The sequence below is a fragment of the Asparagus officinalis genome, chromosome 8 (genome assembly GCF_001876935.1).
Source record: "Asparagus officinalis chromosome 8, Aspof.V1, whole genome shotgun sequence".
Lineage (NCBI taxonomy): Eukaryota > Viridiplantae > Streptophyta > Magnoliopsida > Asparagales > Asparagaceae > Asparagus > Asparagus officinalis.
Genome location: NC_033801.1, coordinates 106,153,164 through 106,176,127, shown reverse-complemented (window position 1 = coordinate 106,176,127; position 22,964 = coordinate 106,153,164). Strand labels below are relative to the sequence as shown.

The 22,964-nt window shown below is 40.2% G+C and overlaps 1 protein-coding gene across 2 annotated transcripts in view; it reads left to right on the top strand.

Annotated features, from left to right (window-relative positions):
• Positions 1–21,874, top strand: part of LOC109822971 — a 29,644-nt gene extending 7,770 nt beyond the window's left edge. Inside the window, exons 2-5 of one of the 2 annotated variants that reach the window (XM_020389260.1) lie at positions 19,981–20,036; positions 20,338–20,480; positions 20,622–20,793; positions 21,822–21,874. In XM_020389260.1, the coding sequence (XP_020244849.1) occupies positions 19,981–20,036; positions 20,338–20,480; positions 20,622–20,793; positions 21,822–21,854 (404 nt within the window). In that variant the 3' untranslated portion in view covers positions 21,855–21,874. The remainder of the gene's footprint in view (positions 1–19,980; positions 20,037–20,337; positions 20,481–20,621; positions 20,794–21,821) is intronic. The other variant, XM_020389259.1, reaches the window with a different exon arrangement.

Genomic DNA, 22,964 nt, shown 5'->3' with positions numbered 1-22,964 from the left:
ATATATATATATATATATATATATATATATATATATATATATATATATAGTTGCTCTGAACTTCTATCATCAGCAATTTTATAAATGTTTAGAGATAAACTATGTGATATGAAGTGCCAGGCTTGACTCATGCATAAGACTTGTCTTGTGCATGGGTCGCTGTTGTCACGTACCTTGTATTTATAAATTTTTCAACTGCAGTTTCGGGGCGTATATATATATATATATATATATATATATATATATATATATATATATATAGTTGCTCTGAACTTCTATCATCAGCAATTTTATAAATGTTTAGAGATAAACTATGTGATATGAAGTGCCAGGCTTGACTCATGCATAAGACTTGTCTATATATATATATATATATATATATATATATATATATATATATATATATAGTTGCTCTGAACTTCTATCATCAGCAATTTTATAAATGTTTAGAGATAAACTATGTGATATGAAGTGCCAGGCTTGACTCATGCATAAGACTTGTCTTGTGCATGGGTCGCTGTTGTCACGTACCTTGTATTTATAAATTTTTCAACTGCAGTTTCGGGGCGTGACAGTAAGATGGTATCGGAGCTTAGGGTATAGGTCCTAATTAATTTTGGAGATGGTTAAGTAATGAAAAAAAATATATATTGGATTTTGATGCATGGAAATGAAAGTTGGTGTTTTATTTTGAAGTCTGATTGAGGACAATATGAATATTATTGGATCAACTTTAGTTATAGAGGTATATGATTTTAGATTCATGGATTACATAATTCCTTATTTAGTTTTCCTAGATAAAAAGGAATTAGTTCAGCTTAATTGGAGGCATGTTTGACATATGTGACTCATGAAAATATTATCTGATGATATATGTTATTATGATAAGGAAAATTTAAGGGATCAGTTATAGATGATCATTATGATTAAACTTTCGTGCTAAATGTATTTATTTTGGTGATGTTAGGTTGTGATGGCACTTGATGTGAGATATTATTATTTGAGATTTATAGAAAAGAAATTTAATGGTTTATTTTGAGATGTTATAGTAGATAGTATGCCAGCTTAGTTGGTTGATGATTATAGAAAATTCTATGTATGAATTCTAGTTAGAAACATGAAAGTATAGACTTTATAAATGTAGAAGACTATGAAGGCTATTAGTTTTGATATTATTTTTTCAAGGACTTACATATATAGCTTGTGTAGCATAATGCAGGGTAAAATATGTGGTTATTACTTAAATATTTGTCTATGTACATAACTTGAGTATTTCATAGAGTAATGTTACTGACTATTGTTATTATGAATTATGATACTATTCCTTGATGATACCAACCAGATGACAATGCATCGATAGACTTCAAAAAAAAAATTGTTTGGTGGATGAGATAGTCTAATCATAAATGGATCAATTTGTAGTGGCCTCTTTGACGATGTATGAATATTTTTTTTTCAAGAGTTGACATGGGCAAAAGAATATCTAAGGATTATTTTTGCGACGTTATGATAGAGCTAAAGTTTAGTTAAAGTTATTACGTTTTGAATTTTGATTAAAGATTGTTTCTTTTAGTTTGTTAATACGTTAATAGCTTTCAATGTCTTTGGACCTATGTTGAATGTGTGATTTATTTTTAGTATTCTAACAAGTGCAAGATAGAATATCATGAGTTGAAGGACATTCAAAAATGTTTTTGCAAAGTTTGATATATGACAAATTATTCACACGATTGAAGAAATGTGAAGTTGTTGGAGAGTATTTCTTGCTTTTATACTTACTACATTATTTTAGTATAAGAATTGTGATGCTAGCTCACTTAGGTTTACGGTGTTGATGTGGAAAATGTATTAAGGTGTACTATATTATTTCCCCTCAGTCATCATGTAGCACATAGTGAAAACTTATAAAGTGATGACTTTACTAATAGCTTTTAATTGCTTTGAACGTACATTGAATATGCGATTTATCCTGAATAAGAAGTGAAGAAAAGTTTTTTTGTGAAAGGATTGATTTGTTTATGCACTTATTTCATGATCAGTGGATTTTATTAGTATACAATAATTTCCATATACTATCTTTGAATCATTCTATACAAAATGAGAATATATATACAGATCTTGGAATATTAAGTCATATGAGTTGCAGAGTAGACGGTATTTATATCGATTATTAGTATCTGAAGAATTATAATTACCATAAAATAGACATTGTATGAGAAGAAAATTGTCCAAATCAATAAAGGTTATGACTTCAATTTTGATTATCACCTTAGTCAGAGGAATGTAAAGGTGGATTTCTTGAGTACAAAGTGAAATACTTGTATTTATATTTCAAACACCAAATCAAAAGATATATTGGAATAGGCTAGATTTGATATTTAGATTTATGACTCTACAATGATGTTTACTTATTTTAGAATTTAAATTATTTTGATTGAAAGGATTGTGACAGTACATTGTTGTGATATTTTTACAGTGGAAAAAAATTAACCAAAGGTAAGAAAAAATTCGTGCTAATGACTTAACAGTGGAGATTTTATAAAAAAAATAGCCTATGTGCCTGAAATGATCCTAAGCTAAGGCTAGAAATTTAGAAGTCAACCTGTTATTGATACATTTTTATTCAGGCAGTACAAGGATGTATAGAGACTTGTGACCAGCATTTCGGTTGATTCACAGGAAGTATAGATTTCAGATTATGTCTCTGTGCTTGATGTTTGAGCTTGTGAAGGTTGAGCATTATAAAAGATTGTAGATTTTTTTAACCTCATTATATTTTTATGGTAATGAGAGTAGACAGCTATGCATTTTTCTAACTGGCTTTAGGAGTCAGAATAGTAATGATCATATGTATTAAAGATGTGTGAGTTGTATTGAATACTAGTAGCTATAATATATAACAGAGAATTTAGGTTTCATTCCCAATGCGGGAAAACTTAAACAACGCTTCGGAACAAAATTAAAATTGATCTTTTATACTTACAAACAGAAGAATAGTTGGAGATGATTATATAAATTGTGGGAGCATATTCTTTATGCTTACTGTTGGAACTTGAGAGGTAGATGGAAAGCATATTTATCCTCGTCAAAGTTTCTCCGATAACAATATCTGTAGGCATCGAAAATTGCCTATAGGTCTCCACGAACAGCTCAGTGCTAAGAAACGACGATGAACGTCACTATCCGGTTCACAGAAGTTTGATTGATGTCGGTGAACGCTTGAAGTGAATCGACTAACTACGTGAACCAACAGAATTTCAGGATAACAAAGACACGAACTAATCGGGAACTTCGTATCGTTCACAAACGGCGAAATACCCTTCGTGTCTCATTTGTTCAACCGATGATATAATCATTGGAACTTATAGAACTCTTCGTTGGCTTTCCAACGTACTTTGAATTGTTCAAATCCGAGTTCGGATGAAGAAGTTACGACGGAAACGGACGAACAGGCATAACGGAGCGTCTCAGGCTGAACTGGGGCACCCGAGGTGTCTCGGCCCAGTTTGAGACACCCTGGGGTGTCTCCAATGCAGAAATAGCCTTTTAGGCGGTTTTAACCGCCCGGACGTCCGTAAATCCTATAAATAGAGCCCCCGGGTCCTCATTTTTTCAGGGCTGGAGTTTTGGAGATTAGGCGAAGCCCTGCCGGATTGAAGACTGAAGGTGCACGAATTTCAAAGAGGAGGAGGAGAGATCGGATCGAGTTCTTCAACATAAGAGAGAGAGATTCGTCAGATCTACAGTTTCCCGGATCCGTTCCTTAAGATTATCCCGTTGTGATAATCTTAAGAAGAGTGATTATCTCGCATCGCCGTGATAAGAGCTACGGTTTCTCGATCCCTTTGCGGATAGACGAAGCTCTGCCCAATTTTTCAGCAATCAGATCTGATCGACAGTGGTCCACGGATAAACCCCGGCACAGGCAAAGACACCCACGCAAGCAGAAGATCGATAAACGATCTCCCTGCGTTTGTTTGACAAAGTTGTAAACTTCTTTTATTTTCATTGTGTAAGGAGATCTTATAAAAAGATCAACTTTTTATTTTACTCGAGTTTATTGTGATGACTAAAGTTGTAATAGATTCGATAGCAATGAAGATAGCAACTTTCACCGTAAACAAACTGGCGACCACAGTGGGAGCCAACAGCTTCGCTGCCGAAGCTGTCGTGCCGCAGCCGACGATCAAGATCCCGGTGCTCGAAGAGGTCGAATATGAATTCGACCAGCAAAAGTTCGAGGAGTACGTCTCCTCCTCCTCCTCCTCCAGATCCGCCTCTCCTGGCAAGCACAGGAGTGCCTCCTCCTCCAGACCCGCCTCTCCTGGCAAGTGCAGGAGTGCCTCCTCCTCCAGAAAGATCTGCTGGTCTTCAGATCTGAAGACCCAAGAAGACGATCTCTCTACCGCTGTTGCTGTTGCACCTTGCAACGATCCACCGGCGTTCAATGAAGCCAAATTTGCAGATCTGAACTCCTTCGTGATCAAGGAGCCGACTGCTGAAGGTGCGCCAACTCTATCAAAGAGAGCACGTCAAAGAAAACGCCAACGCCTCGCGCGCCAATTCACCAAGGCTTTGGATCAGGTGGATGGACTCCATTACCAAGCAGATCTGGAGTTCAGAAAGTACCAAGTGGCTAATCTGTCGCCACGACCAGCTTTGGACACCTCCTCCCAACCACCTACTAACGAATGGGTTCGTGTCAAACGAACTCGTTCAACTCTTGAGGAACGTATCCACAAGCGTCGTGCACAGCTAGCGCAGACGAGGATCCTTGCGTGAAAAGCACGTGAAATGCAAAAGGAAGAGGCAGTTAAGAGATCACCGAGATCTAAACAAGTTTGGATGCCAAAAGCCAAACCAGTGCCCAAGGCAAAAGCATCCGAGGCTGCTCTCCGGCCTTTGTCAACTCCAGATCTCGCTCCTATTGCTCCTGCACCTCCAGTGAAGCTCTATGACAACGTGGATCTCCCCAAATCTAGAGTCCCATTAAATGATCGCATCGGTTCTCTACCCGAGGATCGAGGAAAAACACCTGTTAAGGAAAGCTTGAGACCGTTGAAGGAGCTTCGAGCAAACATCCGGACTGGGGGTCGTATGCGACCTCCTAACAAATTAATTTCTACAACGGCCCGCTTGGGGGTGCGTGCAGAAAACCAGGAGCCCGTTAAGGTTTCACCCTCACAAAGGTGTGATTCCAAGCGTGTGACTCCTGTAAACGCCAACAAGAAGATGTTTACTCAAATGAAAACGCGTCAGACAGAAGAATGTGTTATACCGGAGAATTCATGTAAATAGCCGATAGGTTGCTCTGACTGCAACGTTGATGAGTTGTACTATCGGGCTGGGGGTACGAATAAACCTCGAAAGAGAAGTACCTGAGAAGCGGACTCTCACTGTCCGTGTACCAAATTTATCAGGGCAGTATTATCAGTGTGTAGCTACCCCAAGACCGCTCCGCAGAGGGTCTCGGTATTTGAGAGGATCTCCAACGAAAAGGCTAAGTCCAATCAAAAGCGTCTCCGTAAGAAACGATCGGTCATTCAAGGTGATGAACCCCCAGAGGTTACCATCAATATGGTTGATAAGGAAAAATCGATTCGACCTTCTAGCTCTGATCCGCTTGTATCACATCGTCTAATCCGGTTACGATCAGGAACTATTAGACAAAGGGATTATCAGAGAATGCAGAGAGGGTTATCCTCGAATGATGAAGCATCGGATGCTAACTCGGCAATCGCTTCTGATAATACGGTATTCAGTCCGGGACAATCCCGTGAAGTGTTTATGATTAATACCGAGGAAGTAACCAAAATGGTTGAGGAAGCCTTAGCCAAGCAGAAAGAGGCATTCAAGATTGAGATGGAAATGGCTATGCAGGAGATGAGACAAATGCACGACCAACAAATTCGAGCTTTGTCGAATCAGCTAGGTGAGTCCAGCCGTCGCAACACTGCTAACCAAGCAGGTAGCGATTCAGATGTGGATGAACACAACGCTGGGGGTGGTCCCACTAAGGACAATAATATTGGGGGTGGTCCCACCAAAGATGATAATGTTGGGGGTGGCCCCGTTATTCCTTTCAGGAATTGTCCAAAACAGGATATAGATGAGGACAAAAAGATGAAGGATCTCGAGAGGAAAATTGATGCCCTGATGTCTGCTCAAGAGGTAAAGAAGACCGGCATTCCGTGTCCTTACCCAAGAGAATGGGAATCGATCCCGTATCCGGCGAAGTTCAACCTGATCAACTTTACGCCGTTCGACGGGAAGGGTTCCCCCACTCAGCACCTGATCTATTTCAAGTCCCATTTGGGAGTGATCTCTGGCAACGAGCCTCTGATGGTCCGGTCATTTGTTGGCACCCTTCGCGGGCCCGCCTTCGATTGGTACCACCGTCTCAAGCCCGGAAACATTAACAGCTGGGAGGACCTGGAGAGCATGTTCCTCGCTCATTTCTTCGATGATGACGCCAAAGTGTCGATCATGACACTCTTCGATGAGAAACAAAAAGACGGAGAGTCGGTGGATACCTTCATCAAACGCTTCCGCAATCAGGCAATGAACTGCAAGGATCCCATCACGGAGGAATTCGTTTTGCAGACTTGTCATAACAACTTGTCCATTAACATCTTGGACGTTATGGGAGTAGAGCCGCTCAATACCTGGAAAGAGTTGAAGGTGCGTGGAGAGCAGGCTGAACGCTTCCTCAGAAGGAGGAAGGTCGAAAGAAGCCAACTGTTTGCGTCAAAAATTGACTTTGTCATGGAATTCATTATATCTTCGGTCGATTACAATAAATTTAAAAAAAAAGATAGCCTTTTTATAAGACTCCTTTTACACAACAAAAGGAAAAATTACAACTCTTGAGAAACAAACGCAGGATCGTTGTTTGGATCGCTGCTTGCGTGGGATCTTTGCCTGTGCCTGGAGCGCTTTGACTCGTGGACCACCAAATCACAGATTCTGATTGAATCGTGAGGGGTTTAATGATTCTTCCTTCGTTTATCGAAGTGAGAATTTAAAACGATATCTTATCAAAGTAAGATAGTCGAGATAGTAAAGACTGTCTCGGGTTCCGAGACAGTAAAGACTGTCTCGGGTTCCGAGACAGTAAATACTATCTCGGAAACAATAACTGTCTGGCAGTTTTTGTTGTAACTGCCTTCCCACGTTTTAAAACTCCGTTATTTTGGCAGTTGTCAACGTGATTCTCGCCCACAACGTTTCCCATGTTCTTTGGCAGTTAATAGCCACGTGTCGGCGGTTTATAAAACAGTTTCTGAGCCTTCGAGAACTGTCTCGCTCTGCGAGACAGTAAAGACTGTCTCGCGGGCGAGACAGTAAAGACTGTCTCGCCGGCGAGACAGTAAAGTCTGTCTTTTTCTTTGATTTTTCGATAATCTCCTTTTGAGCTTCGCTTGGATATCTTTCAGCATTTTTTGACGCCTACAGATACCCCCTCCAAAGTGTTTTAGACTTATTCTTTTATAGAGGAGTCTTGGGACACTTTGGATAAGACAGGTCTTATTTGCAATCCTTTCAATACTTGATTGAGTAGATCGTGTAGATGAATCTGTAAAATGACTCCAGCTCTTAATCTCTTCATTCATTAGTCTATCCAGTTCTTTGCAGAACAACTAATGTTCTCCCGACATCGCGTTTATCGCTTGACCGTTGTTGAGATCTTGAATCGAGGCTGGTATTTCCAGATTGATGCTTGTATGTCCATTGAGAGTTCGTCAGGTTATCCTTAAGAATATTCAGATTAATATTCTCCAGAAACTGCCTGCCGAGTGTAGGAAAACAGTTTAGACTCGTGTACCTATTGGAGTAATATGGTCTCTTTTTTGTTGGTAGAGATGAACCCAATGATGGAGAGGAAGAATTTTATATTCTATCTCCTGGTCTCTTTTTTGTTGGTAGAGATAAACCCGAAATCGGAGAGCAAGAATTTTATATTCTATCTCCTGGTCTCTTGTTTGTTGGTAGAGATGAACCCGAAATCGGAGAGGAAGAATTTTATATTCTATCTCCTAAGTGCAAAGAAAACTCAAAGTGGGATCTCCACTTAATCGAGAGGGGATTTTGGCTTTGGTCCTAACTGTTTAAAGGTTTGACCAAGATGGGAATTTGAGACGATCCTAACTGTTTAAAGGTTTGATCGTTCAATTTGTGGACCTCTCGTTCATGGAACGAATCGAGAGGGGATTTTGGCTTTGGTCCTAACTGTTTAAAGGTTTGACCAAATAGGAGTTTGATACGATCCTAACTGTTTAAAGGTTTGATCGTTCAATTTGTGGACCTCTCGTTCATGGAACGAATCGAGAGGGGATTTTGGCTTTGGTCCTAACTGTTTAAAGTTTGACCAAGTGGGAGTTTTGAGACGATGCTAACTGTTTAAAGGTTTGATCGTTTAATTTGTGGACCTCTCGTTCATGGAAGGAATCGAGAGGGGATTTTGGCTTTGGTCCTAACTGTTTAAAGGTTTGACCAGATGTGAGTTTGATACAATCCTAACTGTTTAAAGGTTTGATCGTTCAATTTGTGGGCCTCTCGTTCATGGAAGGAATCGAGAGGAGATTTTGGCTTTAGTCCTAACTGTTTAAAGGTTTGACCAGATGTGATTTTGATACGATCCTAACTGTTTAAAGGTTTGATCGTTCAATTTGTGGGCCTCTCGTTCATGGAAGGAATCGAGAGGGGATTTTGGCTTTGGTCCTAACTGTTTAAAGGTTTGACCAGATGTGATTTTGATACGATCCCTAACTGTTTAAAGGTTTGATCGTTCAATTTGTGGACCTCTCGTTCATGGAACGAATCGAGAGGGGATTTTGGCTTTGGTCCTAACTGTTTAAAGGTTTGACCAAGATGGGAATTTGAGACGATCCTAACTGTTTAAAGGTTTGATCGTTCAATTTGTGGACCTCTCGTTCATGGAACGAATCGAGAGGGGATTTTGGCTTTGGTCCTAACTGTTTAAAGGTTTGACCAAGATGGGAATTTGAGACGATCCTAACTGTTTAAAGGTTTGATCGTTCAATTTGTGGACCTCTCGTTCATGGAACGAATCGAGAGGGGATTTTGGCGTCGCATGTTCGGGTTATCCTTAAGAATATAAGATTCTCTAGGAACTTCCCGTTACATAAATCATCCACCCCCAGCTTCCTTTGTGAAGTTGGGTTTACCATTGTATTCAGTTAGATGACCGAGAAGCAGTTTATACTCGTATACTCTTTGGAGTGGGGGGAAACAGTTTATACTCGTGCACCCACTGGAGTTAGAACCATCTTTACTTGGCTTGTTCCGCCGTTATGACACCGGAGTCAATTAAGGCTTGGATTTTGTTTTTGAGTCCAAAGCAAATCTCAGTGGGGTGAAGAACCCTTCTGTGGTACGCACAGTAGTTTGGATCCATAATCCTCTTAGCTCCCTCCTGATCTTTGATAGGGATGAGGTATTTCAATATGGCTGGAGCTTCATCGTTTTCGAAAGAATACTCCTTTTGAAACTTCGGATCGAGAGTCGCGTTCCCAGCGATTGCAGATGTCGTCGGTCGGCTTCTCTCAGCTTTCTTTCTTTTAAGAAAGTGTTCAGGTTGTTCACCGCGCATTTTCAAATCTTTCCAAGTTTTGGACGGTACGACCCCCAGGGTTTCCAAGACATCGATGGAGAGATTATTGTGGCATGTTTGCAGAATAAACTCCTCTGTAACAGGATCTCTGCAATTCATTGCCTTACCACAGAAACGCTTGACAAAATTGTCGACTGACTCTCCGTCTTTTTGCTTCTCATCTAGAAGGGTTCCGATTGACACTTCTGTATCATCATCGAAGAAGTTGCTGAGGAATAAACTTTCCATGTCATCCCAACAATTGATGCTCCCTGGCTTGAGACGTCGGTACCAATCGAAGGCGGGCCCACGAAGGGTGCCAACGAATGACCGGACCATTAAAGCCTCGTTTCCAGAGATCATGCCCAAATGAGACTTGAAATAAATCAAGTGCTGAATAGGCGAGCTTTTCCCCTCAAACGGTGTGAAGTTAATCAGATTGAATTTTGCCGGGTACGGTATTGAATCCCATTCTCTTGGATAGGGACATGGAATACTCGTCTTCTTCATTTCTTGAGCCGTCATTAAAGCGTTGATTTTGTTTTCAAGCTATTTCATTTTCCCTTTATCGTCTATGTCTTCATTCGAAGGACGTTGAGGAGAATGAGTTAGACCACCCCCTGTGAGAGGTGCTATTGAACCACCCCCAATCTCGTTATTGGGAGAATCCGTTAGACTACCCCCAGCGTTATTGCTATTGGGAGGTGTATCAGCCATAATGACTTCATCCACTTCTGGATCACTGTCATCCATAATATTCTGAGTGTGGGCTGGCACTTCTGGATCACTGTCATCCATAATATTCTGAGTGTGGCGGCTGGATTCAGGAGGTTGAGACCGTTGAACTAGCAATTCTTTTATTTGTTGAATAGCCAACTCCATCTCTGTCTTCATTTCAGCTCTAATTTCTTCACGTTGTTTGGCTAGAGCTTCTTGAAGCATTTGAGCGAATTGATCAGAGGTGATTGTGAGTACTTCTCTGGTTTGCCCTATGCTAGATGATGTATCATCCGAAGCGATTGCAGAACAAATGTCCGAGAGCTCATCCTCTGATGACATTCCTTTATGCATTCTCTTGTAGTCTTTACGCCTGATAGCTTCTAACTGGAGTCGAGACATCCGTCGGGCAATTCTTGAATCGACTTTTCCTCCCGGGGAAAAGTCGGGGTTTGGTTCACTTGAATGCCACTTAGATTTTCCTTTATCAGCCATGTTGATGGTGACTTCAGGAAATTCATCCTCTTGAATAGCAAGCTTCTTGTTGAAACGTCTCGGTTTGGGCTTTGACATTTCAGTAGAAAGTATTTGGAACACAGAAATTTTCGGCGGAATGGCTTTAAAGCAGTTGCATTTGGACAACACTGCTTTGATAAGTTTTTCACATACACAATGACGATTCGTTTCTCGAACAGTCCTTTTATGTGATTTATTTCCACCTTTAGTTTGATAGTACAACTCGTCAGCATGGTGACCAGAGCAACCTATCTTCTGTTTTTGTGTTTGAACCTTGTTAACATATCCAGGATGACTTGTCGTCGCCTCTGAGCGATCCAAGGTTATGTTAAGAGTCATACATTTAGAACCACCCCCTTGCGGGTGTGGAGTCTTAACGGGCTCCGAATGCTGATTTTTCACAACTCCAAACTTTGGAATCCAAACTTGGCAGAGTTTCAGTGGTTCTTTGGCCACCGTTTCCTTCTTCCTTTCTCGTCTTTGTTGTAAGAGAGCACGGGCATGAGCAGCATTTGCACGACGTTTTTGTATACGTTCTTTGAGGGTCGAACGAGCCCTTTTGACAATAGTCCATTCATCCGTCGTGAGTTTAGCAGAGACATGAGTGATTGGTCGTTGAAACAACTAAACCACTCGATGCCTCCTCGACTCTAAGTCCGCATGATAACGAACTCCGTCGGGTTGTTCCAAGGCCTTAGCCATTTGGCGAGCGCGACGTTGACGTTGTCTCTGACGAGCTCTTTTCGTCAATACCGTCGGGCTTTGATTTAATGACTCCTTAATTGGAGAAGAGTCATTATGAGCAGAGAGGTTGCGAGTAGAATCCTCAGCAACAATTCAGCGATAGTCTTCATCTGTAGTGTTTGACAACTTCAACAAAGATGAAATCTTCCTGCATTTGCAAGGCGAGGAAGACTTTACAGATGAGGATGACAAATACTCCTCAAACTTCGCTTGGTCGAACTCGTACTCGACCGTTGATTCAACCGGGATCTTGATGGTTGGCTGCGACACGACGGTCTCGGCAGCGAGACCGTTGGCTCCCACTGTGGTCGCCAACTTGTTTGCGTCAAAAGTTGGTTTTGTCATGGAATTCATTATATCTTCAGTCGATTACAACAAATTCAAAAGAAATAGCCTTTTTATAAGACTTATTTTACACAACAAAATAAAAATTACAACTTTTTAGAAACAAACGCAGGATCGTTGTTTGGATCGCTGCTTGCGCGGGATCTTTGCCTGTGCCGGGAGTGCTTTGACTCGTGGACCACCAAATCACAGATTCTGATTGAACCGTGAGGGGTTTAATGATTCTTCCTTCGTTTATCGAAGTGAGAATTTGAAACGATATCTTATCAAAGTAAGATAGTCGTTCTTCTTAAGATCAAGTCAAAGCTCGAATCTCAAGGAATTGCCGGAAGCTCAGGAACTCTGCTCTCTCTGCTCTGAAGTGCTCAAAATGATCAGCCCCTTCAAAAATTGACCTCAGGGGGTTATTTATAACCCCTATGAACAGTTAGAGGAAAATGAGCTCGCGAGACAGCATTTGCTGTCTCGACTCGCTGGCGAGACAGTAAACACTGTCTCGCACTGCGAGACAGCAAAGACTGTCCCGCGGGCGAGACAGTAAAGTCTGTCTCGCGTGCGAGACAGTAAAGTCTGTCTCGCGTGCGAGACAGTAAAGTCTGTCTTTTTCTTTGATTTTTCAATAATCTCCTTTTGAGCTTCGCTTGGATATCTTTCAGCATTTTTTGACGCCTACACCAACCGATGGCTAACCCTCTGAATCCGAGTCTCATTTCCCATGAGGAAGGGAAGGCACCTACAACTGTTGTTGATGTTAATCAGACGTCGCAACAGCAACCCCGAAGACAACAGAAGACTTCAGATTCGAGGCTCCAAAAAAGAGTACTCATTCAAGGACGAAGACGTTCCAGCCATCTTCGAGACCCTTCTTGAAAACAATAAGATTAAGCTACCACCCGTCACAAATCAGGAGGAAGCTGACAATACTATGGATCCGAAGTACTGCGCATACCATAAGAGGATCCTCCATCCCACCAAGACTTGCTTTACTTTAAAGAATATCATCCAAACCTTGGTTGAAGCCGGCGTCATAGCACTAGGATAAGCCAAATGAGAACGGCAACCTGCTCCCTTACATACTCCGACAAGTATAAGAGTATAAACTGCTTCTTAACCCTCCGACCGGTATAAGAGGTTAAACTGCTCCCTGATACTCTAATTGGTATATGAGTCTAAACTATTTCCTACTGTTGACGGGAAGTTCCTGGAGAATTTTTATATGTAATATTCTTAAGGATAACCCGATCATGTAACCGAATGCAATGATAAAAGCAGTTTCGCGAAGAAGCTGGGGGTGGATGATTCATGTAACGGGAAGTTCCCGGAAGAATACTATATGTAATTTTCTTAGGGATAACCCGATCATTACAAATAAAGTGATAAACACTAAACCCACCGTGATTTCCGAACACTCTTTTGTTGAGACGAGATTCGATCACTTCGTTGGATCAATCTTTCCTCACAAAATCCCCATTGGTGTTTGAAAACTCACAGTCTTCCACCACAAAATCCCCCACCGATCAGACCGATTGACGGTGGGACCACCAAAATTCCTTCGGTTGAATCCACTCAAACACTCGTTACGTCTGTGCACTCAACACTCCCATTGTTAGAGTCTGGACATAATACTTAGTATTTTAATATCCTGATCATTGACAATCGTTAAACCCCTCCGCGTTAAGTATTTATTACTTAACACCAGGAACCCCCTCTGAGTGACTTGTACAAGTCAACACTCCCATTATAATTTGTACTCTCATTCCCACTTGGTCAAACCTTCTTACAGTTAGGACCACAACCAAAATCTCCTCTCGATTCCTCCAATGAACGAGAGATCAACAAATCTAGCGATCAAACCTTCCTACAGTTAGGATCGTCTCAAACATCCCCCTCGGTCAAACCTTCCTACAGTTAGGGCCAAAACCAAAATCCCCTCTTGATTCCTCCAATGAACGAGAGGTCCACTTTCAAATCGAGTGATCAAACCTTCCTACAGTTAGGGTCATCTCAAACTCCCGCTTGGTCAAACCTTCCTACAGTTAGGACCAAAATCACAATTCACTCTCGATAAATGAGAAATTTATCTTTAGTTCGGTAATCAAACCTTCCGACAGTTAGGGTTATCCGAATCTTTTTGATTCTCGGAGTGGAGATCTCACTCCTAGTTTCACCTTTCCGGATTCTGGGGGTGGAGATCCCACCTCGAGTCTCTTTTTCAACTGGGGGTAGAATATAAAATTCTCCCTCTTCGGTGTTAGGAGATAGAATATAAAATTCTTCCTCTCCCATTTCGGGTTCGTCTTTGACTCAAGAGAAGACACCACTTTTTCAACTCCTAAAAATCCGTACCTCACGGGCACATGGAATTTTATCCCGAATCCTGAGCAGGGATAAGTCAATGTCTAACACGCGTTGCCGGTTTAGTCTTTCACCGATTGAAAAAGACACCAGAATTCAGTCTGGGGTATTTTATCCCGAAGCCTAAGTAGGGATAAGTCAACGCTTAACCCGCATTGCTGGGTGGTTCGTTCCCGTAAAAACGACCGAGTCTACGTATTTAGCATCGTAGCAACAAAAATCCATGCCTTTTATGCATGGGGAATTTCATCCTGAAGCCTAAGTAGGGATAAGTCAGCGCCTAACACGCGTTGCCGGTTAGTCCTTAACCGTAAAAAAGGACAAAAGCCCACATATTCAACATTATGGCAGGTTGTTATTAGTAATACCAAAATCCGTGCTTCACACGCACGGGGAATTTTATCCTGAATCCTAAGTAGGGATAAGTCAACGCCTAACACGCGTTGCCGGTTTAGTCTTTCACCAATTGAAGAAGACACCAGAATTCCAGTTTGGGGAATTTTATCCCGAATCCTAAGAAGGGATAAGTCAACGCCTAATACGCGTTGCCGGTTAGTGCTTATCCCGAATCCTAAGAAGGGATAAGTCAACGCCTAATACGCGTTGCCGGTTAGTGCTTAACCGTAAAAAAGGACAAAAGCCCACATATTCAATATTATGGCAGGTTGTTATTAATAACACCAAAATTCGTGCTTCACACGCACGGGGAATTTTATCCTGAATCCTAAGTAGGGATAAGTCAACGCCTAACACGCGTTGCCGGTTTAGTCTTTCTCCGATTGAAAAAGACACCGATTGAAGAAGACACCAGAATTCCAGTCTGGGGAATTTTATCCTGAAGCCTAAGTAGGGATACGTCAGCGTCTAACACACGTTACCGGGTAGCCTATTCCCGTAACAATGGCGAAGTCTACGTATTCGAAGTCGTAGCATCAAGTCTAAGGGATTTCATTCCTTTAGCACAACGCCACATGCGGAACGGGCTTAAAACAATCCGCATGTAAGCCCGATTCAAACGGTAATCGGTAAGAGCACGTCAAATCCGTTGAGGGCTGAGGATTTGCCAAAAATCCTAAGTCAACGTCTGATACACGTCGCTGTTTAGTCTTTTCACAGGAGAAAGACGAAGTCTACGTATTCAATATTGTAGCACTAAAAGGGTTAACTCTTTTAGCTTAACGTCACATGCGGAATGGACTTAAACAATCTGCATGCTAGCCCGACTCAAACGGTAGTCGGTAAAGGCCCATCAAACCCGTTGACGGCTGAGGATTTGCCAAAAAATCTATAAATGTGAGTCATTGATGTATCAGCTCCGTTAGTTGGTCTCGTGACTCGATTATCCAACAACATTAAGATAAGATCCACAAATGCAGATAAATCAGCTTTAACAGTTGGTCCTGCAGCCCCGACACTTGGGACCACCATGCTCCAATACCTTAAGAGCTTAAACTGTGTATACTCCAGTAAACGTACGAGTATAAACTGTGTCAACGTATGACAATTTAAACCCTAAGGTTAACGCCGGTCAACGCGTAACTCTAGGTCAACGCCAGTCAACGCGTTGCGATCAAAAGGTCAACGTTCGACGTTCGTAACCCTAGGTCAACGCCAGTCAACGCGTTGTGATCAAAAAGTCAACGTTCGATGTTCACAACCCTAGGGTCAACGCCAGTCAACGCATAACCCTAGGTCAACGCCAGCCAACGCGTTGCGATCAAAAGTCAACGTGCGATGTTCAAAACCCTAGGGTCAACGCCGGTCAACGCGTAACCCTAGGTCAACGCCAGTCAACTCGTTACGATCAGAAAGTCAACGCGAATCAATATATCATGACGAAGGTAGTCAGTTCAAAGTCAATTCGACGACACGAGCCAAACTCAACTCATCAGTTTTAGATTTGAGACTTCGACGACGGCCAGGCGATAAACGCGATGCTGAAAGAACTTCAGCTATTCGTCAAAGCATCGAATGGATTGAAAATCGAAGGAGTCAAGAATTGAAGCTAATCACAGGTCCTTTACACCGATCAAAGGTTGGACCAATCATATCCAAAGTATTCCAGCCTCTTCTATAAAAGAAACGAGTCTGGAACGCTTTGGAGGGGGTATCTGTAGGCATCGAAAATTGCCTATAGGTCTCCACGAACAGCTCAGTGCTAAGAAACGACGATGAACGTCACTATCCGGTTCACAGAAGTTTGATTGATGTCGGTGAACGTTTGAAGTGAATCGACGAACTATGTGAACCAGCAGAATTTCAGGATAACAAAGACACGAACTGATCGGGAACCTCGTATCGTTCACAAACGACAAAATACCCTTTGTGTCTCATTTGTTCAACCGATGATATAATCATTGGAGCTTATAGAACTCTTCGTCGGCTTTCCAACGCACTTTGAATCGTTCAAATCCGAGTTCGGATGAAGAAGTTACGGCGGAAACGGACGAACAGGCATAACGGAGCGTCTCAGGCTGAACTGGGGCACCCGAGGTGTCTCGACACGAGCGAGACACCCTAAGGTGTCTCGGCCCAGTTTGAGACACCCTGGGGTGTCTCCAATGCAGAAATAGCCTTTTAGATGGTTTTAACCGCCCGGACGTCCGTAAAGCCTATAAATAGAGCCCCCGGGTCCTCATTTTTTCAGGGCTGGAGTTTTGGAGATTAGGCGAAGCCCTGCTGGATTGAAGACTGAAGGTGCACGAATTTCAAAGAGGAGGAGGAGAGATCGGATCGAGTTCTTCAACATAAGAGAGAGAGAGAGAGATTCGTCAGATCTACAGTTTCCCGGATCCGTTCCTTAAGATTATCCCGTTGTGATAATCTTAAGAAGAGTGATTATCTCGCTTCGCCGAGATAAGAGCTACGGTTTCTCGATCCCTTCGCGGATAAACGAAGCTCTGTCCAATTTTTCAGCAATCAGATCTGATCGACGGTGGTCCACAGATAAACCCCGGTACAGGCAAAGACACCCACGCAAGCAGAAGATCGATAAACGATCTCCCAGCGTTTGTTTGACAAAGTTGTAAACTTCTTTTATTTTCATTGTGTGAGGAGATCTTATAAAAAGATCAACTTTTTATTTTATTCGAGTTTATTGTGATGACTAAAGTTGTAATAGATTCGATAGCAATGAAAATAGCAACTTTCACCGCAAACAAACAATAGTCACCAATATGGTACTTATATGTCCGCTTAATAAGAATTTACTGACAGAATATGTAAATATCTATTTATTAGTACAAGTGAAAGAAAGAATGTTGTTCAATTATGAAATCAGATATCTCATGTGTCAGCATTATAGTGTATTACCTCACCTCTGACTCGTCTTACCCGGAAAGGGGTTAAATTCATCTAGTCAGATGAATGTGAGAAAAGCTTTCGAGAGTTAAAAAGCAGATTAGTGTCTGCCCCAATACTTACATTGCCCTCTGGAGATACAGACTTTACTATCTACAGTGATGCCTCTAGAAGAGGACTTGGATGTGTTCTTATGCAAAATGGAAAAGTCATAGCATATGCTTCAAGGTAGTTAAAGCCCTATGAGCAAAACTATCTCACTCATGACCTAGAATTAGCGACAGTAGTGTTGCTCTCAAGATTTGAAGATATTATTTATATGGTGTACATTGTGAAACATACACTGACCATAAGAGTTTGAAATATATATTCACTCAAAAGGAGTTAAATTTGCGGCAAAGAAATGTTAGAGCTTCTAAAAGATTATGATATTACCATCAATTATCACCTCAGCAAGGCAAATGTTGTTACTACGCTTTGAGCCGCAAAAATACATGTAATCTAGCATATTTAACTACTTCTCAAAGATAGTTATTGAAGGAGTTAGATCGTACTGGAATTGAAATTAGAATTTACCAAATTGGAGTTAAACTAGCAAATATGGTGATACAATCTTCCTTGATAGATGAAATTAAAGCAAACCAACAGAAGGATCCTCAACTAGTGAAAATAAAGAAAAATGGGGAAGAATGCACTCGAAGAGCATTTAAAATACATGAAGATGGGTCATTAAGATTTAGAAATAGAATTTGTGTGCCTGATATAACAGAGATAAAGAAGAAGATTTTAAAACAGGCACACCATTGTATACTATGCATCCTGGATCAATAAAGATGTATAAAGACCTTAAGGAAATCTATTGATGGAATAACATGAAGAAATAAATTGTTACTTATGTTGCGAAATGTCTTACTTGCCAACAAGTAAAGGCTGAACACCAAAGACCAGCCAATTTAGTCCAAAGTTTGGATATACCACTATAGAATTCATCACCGGTGTTCCCAAGACTTTAAAGAAGAATGATGGGATATGAGTGATTGTTGATCGATTGACTAAGTCAGCATATTTTTTACCTATCAATATGAAATTTTCATTAGATTAGCTAACTAAACTATACATCAATGGGATAGTGAGGTTGCATGGAATACTCATATCAATAGTCTCGGATAGAGACCCTAGGTTCACATTAAAATATTGGAAAAGTGTACAAAGAGCTCTGCAAACTAAACTAAATTTTAGCTATGCTTACCATCCACAGACGGACGACCAATCAGAAAGGACAATTCAAACACTAGAAGATATGCTGAGATGTTGTGTAGTAGAAATGAAAGGATCATGAGAAGATTATCTGCTCTTGGCTAAATTTACATATATAATAACAACTATCTGACTAGTATTCAGATGGCACCATATGAACTTTTTATTGGAAGAAAGTGCAGGTCTTCTATCTATTGGGACGATGTTAGAGAAAGAAAACTTCTCGGACTAGAATTGGTGCAACAAGCAATTGATAAAATTTAATTAGTTCGAGAACGTCTTCGTACTGCACAAAGTCGTCAGAAGAGTTATGATGACAAAAAAAAGAGAAATGGAATTTCAAGTGAGTGATCATGTTTCCTTAAAGGTCTCGACTACCCGAGGAGTGAAAAGATTTAGAATCCAAGGGAAGTTAAGTCCAAGATTCATTGGTCCTTTTGAGATTCTGCAAAGGGTTGGTCTAATGGCGTATAAATTAGCGTTACCATCATTTCTATCTGGAATACATGACGTATTTCACGTATCGATGCTGCGAAAGTTTATCCGAAATCCAAATGAGATAATTGAATTTTTTCCAGTGGAGCTAAAACTTGACTTGACTTATAAGGTTTCGAGGAGAAACCTGAGCGCATTGTGGATTTTAAGGAACAAGTACTTAAGCGTCGAACCATCCATCAAATATGTGAAAGTACAATGGAAAACCATTCAGAAAGAGAAGCTACTTAGGAAACAGAAGATTTTATGCGAGAGAAATATCCAGAGCTCTTTGGAGATTAAAGTATGTTAAGTTTCGAGGACGAAACTTTTTATTAGGTGGGGAGAGTGTAACAGCCCCAAACAAAAATATATATATATATAAAGAATAAAAATAATTAAAAAAATCTCATTGTTCCCACCGCCTCACCAATGGCGGTAACTTTTCTTTCACCGCCTCCCGACAATATAAAAGGGGAGGAAATGGAGAGAAATTAGGGTTAAAAAAAGAGAAAAAGAGGAAAAAGGAAGAAGAAGAAGAGGAAGGAGAGGAAAAGAAAAGAGGGAAACAAATGTATGATTTTTTATTCTCTCTCATTAAGCCTTCTTTGATTTTATGAATTGATGAAAAAAAAAGAATAGGCACTTACCGAGAGTCCCTTCTGGAGGGGAAGATGTGCATACTCCATTAGAGTCCGCAATCAAACAACAACAGGTCAGCAAAAGGGATCTCTGCCTGAATTTTCAGTTTTTTGTGTCCTTTAATATGCGTCCTAGCATGGGTTTGGGAAGCTAATTAAGTTTCTCTTCATATCATTTTGCTGTTGTTTTCTAGTCATTATGTATGCACGGAATTTGGTTTAGTTACCTGCAGATCTTAGTTACTTTCAGCAGTAGAATAATGTAAAGACTAAAGAGAAGAAATTAGAGTGTAACTTGTAGGTGTTATTTTCATTTTTTGTGCTTTGGTATTAGGGCTCAAAGGAAAATATTGAAAGGCCTTCTTTATTTTACAGGAAAGTAATATAGTCTCCAATTCGAGGAAAACGCTTAAATTGACAGATCTGAGTTCCTCAGCATCAGCAAGAAATCCAGGGTCTACTGGCTTCAATGGCGTATGCCATCTATCCTTTTTTTCCCCTCAACTCAAGAGAAAGTGGTAAGTGGAGCTCGACTACTAATTCACATATGTTTTCATGTGACTGCTGAAATGGGGTCCCCTTGTATGTCTAGTCTTTTACATTTGTTAAATTTGTAGAATCAGCGAGAAATTTGATCAGAGCAGGTTTTGGAATCTCAGGGTTCAGTTTTGGAGCTGTGCGGTCGACCGCAGTGCAAGGCCGGTTGACCGCAATCGTGCACGGATCCAGGATTTGTGCCTGGACTTGGCGCGATCGACCGCGAGACCCTGTAATGCATTTTTGGGCTCTGTCGTTTGTCACGGTCGACCGTGGCGGTCGACTGCGTATCAGGTCAGGCCCATGTTTGGTTTCCTGTTCAGTTTGGGTTTGGTGTTTGCTATAAATACCAACATACGAAATAGTAATTCTTTGGCTTTGATTGGTGATTGTTAGGGGGATATTTGGAGCACAGAAAAGAGGTATTATAACAGCCCCAAACAAAAAAATATATAAAGAACAAAAATAATTAAAAAAAATCGCACTGTTCCCATCGCCTCACCAATGGCTGTAACTTTTCTTCCACTGCCTCCCGACAATATAAAAAGGGAGGAAATGGAGAGAAATTAGGGTTAAAAAAAGAGAAAAAGAGGAAAAAGGAAGAAGAAGAAGAGGAAGGAGAGGAAAAGAAAAGAGGGAAACAAAGGTATGATTTTTATTCTCTCTCATTAAGCCTTCTTTGATTTTATGAATTGATGAAAAAAAAAGAATAGGCACTTACTTTTTTATTCTCTCTCATTAAGCCTTCTTTGATTTTATGAATTGATGAAAAAAAAAGAATAGGCACTTACCTGACCGCCGGCGTCGGGGAGGACTCGTCCTCGGGTGGCCGCTCCGACGGTGGAGCTTGAGCAACCGCATCAACTTGACGCCGTAGAGGGGGGGAGAGAGAGAGAGAGAGGAGAAGAAGAAAGAAACCAAAAAAAATTTGATGAGAAGAGAAGTAACGGGGAAGAAGCACAGATAGAGGAGAGAGAGAAGGGGGAATTTAAGTTATATAACAAAAATTGTTTTGGGACCCCTGAAAGATTATTAATTTGTATATAGGTCCAAAAGATAAGAAAAATGAATGGAAATTATTCATGAGGACCCTACTATTCAGTAAACTGTAACTAGACCCAGAAAATTCAAACTTAATTAGGAATTAAGCTAGGTAAATTGTTAAAATTAGAAAGAAATCTACATGTACCTTATTTTTGCAATGACTATCCTATAAAATGTACTTGTCCTGAGTTTAATCTTAGTCTTATATTTATATTATAGGTTCGGATTCAAAATGTACTTGTCCTGAGTTTAATCTTAGTCTTATGTTTATATTATAGGTTCGGATTCATATCAGGAAAGCAGTGTTTTGAGGAAGTTGTACTCATTAGAGGTGAGTTCATTTCTCACTAGTATTTTATAATATGAAATTGCATGAGTATTATATTTGATTTATCTTGTGATCGAAAAATAAATAATATGTCATTTTCATGTATATAAAGATTTGACCTATTTCTGTTATGGTCTATCCTATAATACGATGTTAGCTTCGTACAATATAAGAAAAGTAAATTTGATTTTTATGTACAATATGAAAAATGAATTTAGCTCTCATGCAATTTTTAAATAATTATGGGCATTGTTTTATCTGAAAGTTTTTGATGAAGTATTTGGAATGTATTTAAACAGTTTAACGGATTCAAAGATTTTCTGTGACTTTGTATCTGATAAAAGAAAAAGTAAAAATCCGTAAATTGTTTTAACTGAAATGAGGAGCTTTACCTTATCAATTTTATTTAAAAATATCTGTAAATTATGATATGCAAAGTATTACTCATTTGACATGTGATCTTGATGTTTTTAAACCCTCAAACAGTCCACTATGGATTGTTTCTGCCTGCCATATGGTGAATGCACCTTTATTTGGCCCCTCTGTATTGGCCCTTCGGAAATTTGTTCTGGCCCCTCTGTATTTGGCCAGTAAACTATGGCAATGTTAGGTGCATTCGATTCTCGGAAATTATCTGTTATGTAATGTGTTTTACGCATTCCCTTGCTACTAGGCTATAATTTGTAGCCTTAGTGTAACATATGAGGTGACTTTTACATTTATGAATAACTCATCGAGAATTAAGATTTTGATAATTGACTGTGAAATTGAGAAAACAATAATCCTCTGATTTTGTACAAATTAGTAGTTCTTTTCTTTCTTAATGTTTATCTTGATTCAAAAAGGGTTTGATTTCAGGAAATGTCACAGTATATCCAGTTGCACATAAGAAAGAAAATATAATTCTTGCATTCTTTCTTGAAGACGACAATATTATGATATTTGGATCTTATTTTACTATTTTGAATTTCTGATGCAAAACTTATAATTCGTTATTCTGGGAATTATTCTTATTATTATTTTGTTAGTTATCTAGGAACTCTAGTGGGAAATATTCTCACTGAGCTCTAGCTCACCCCGTTGTTTTTAAATT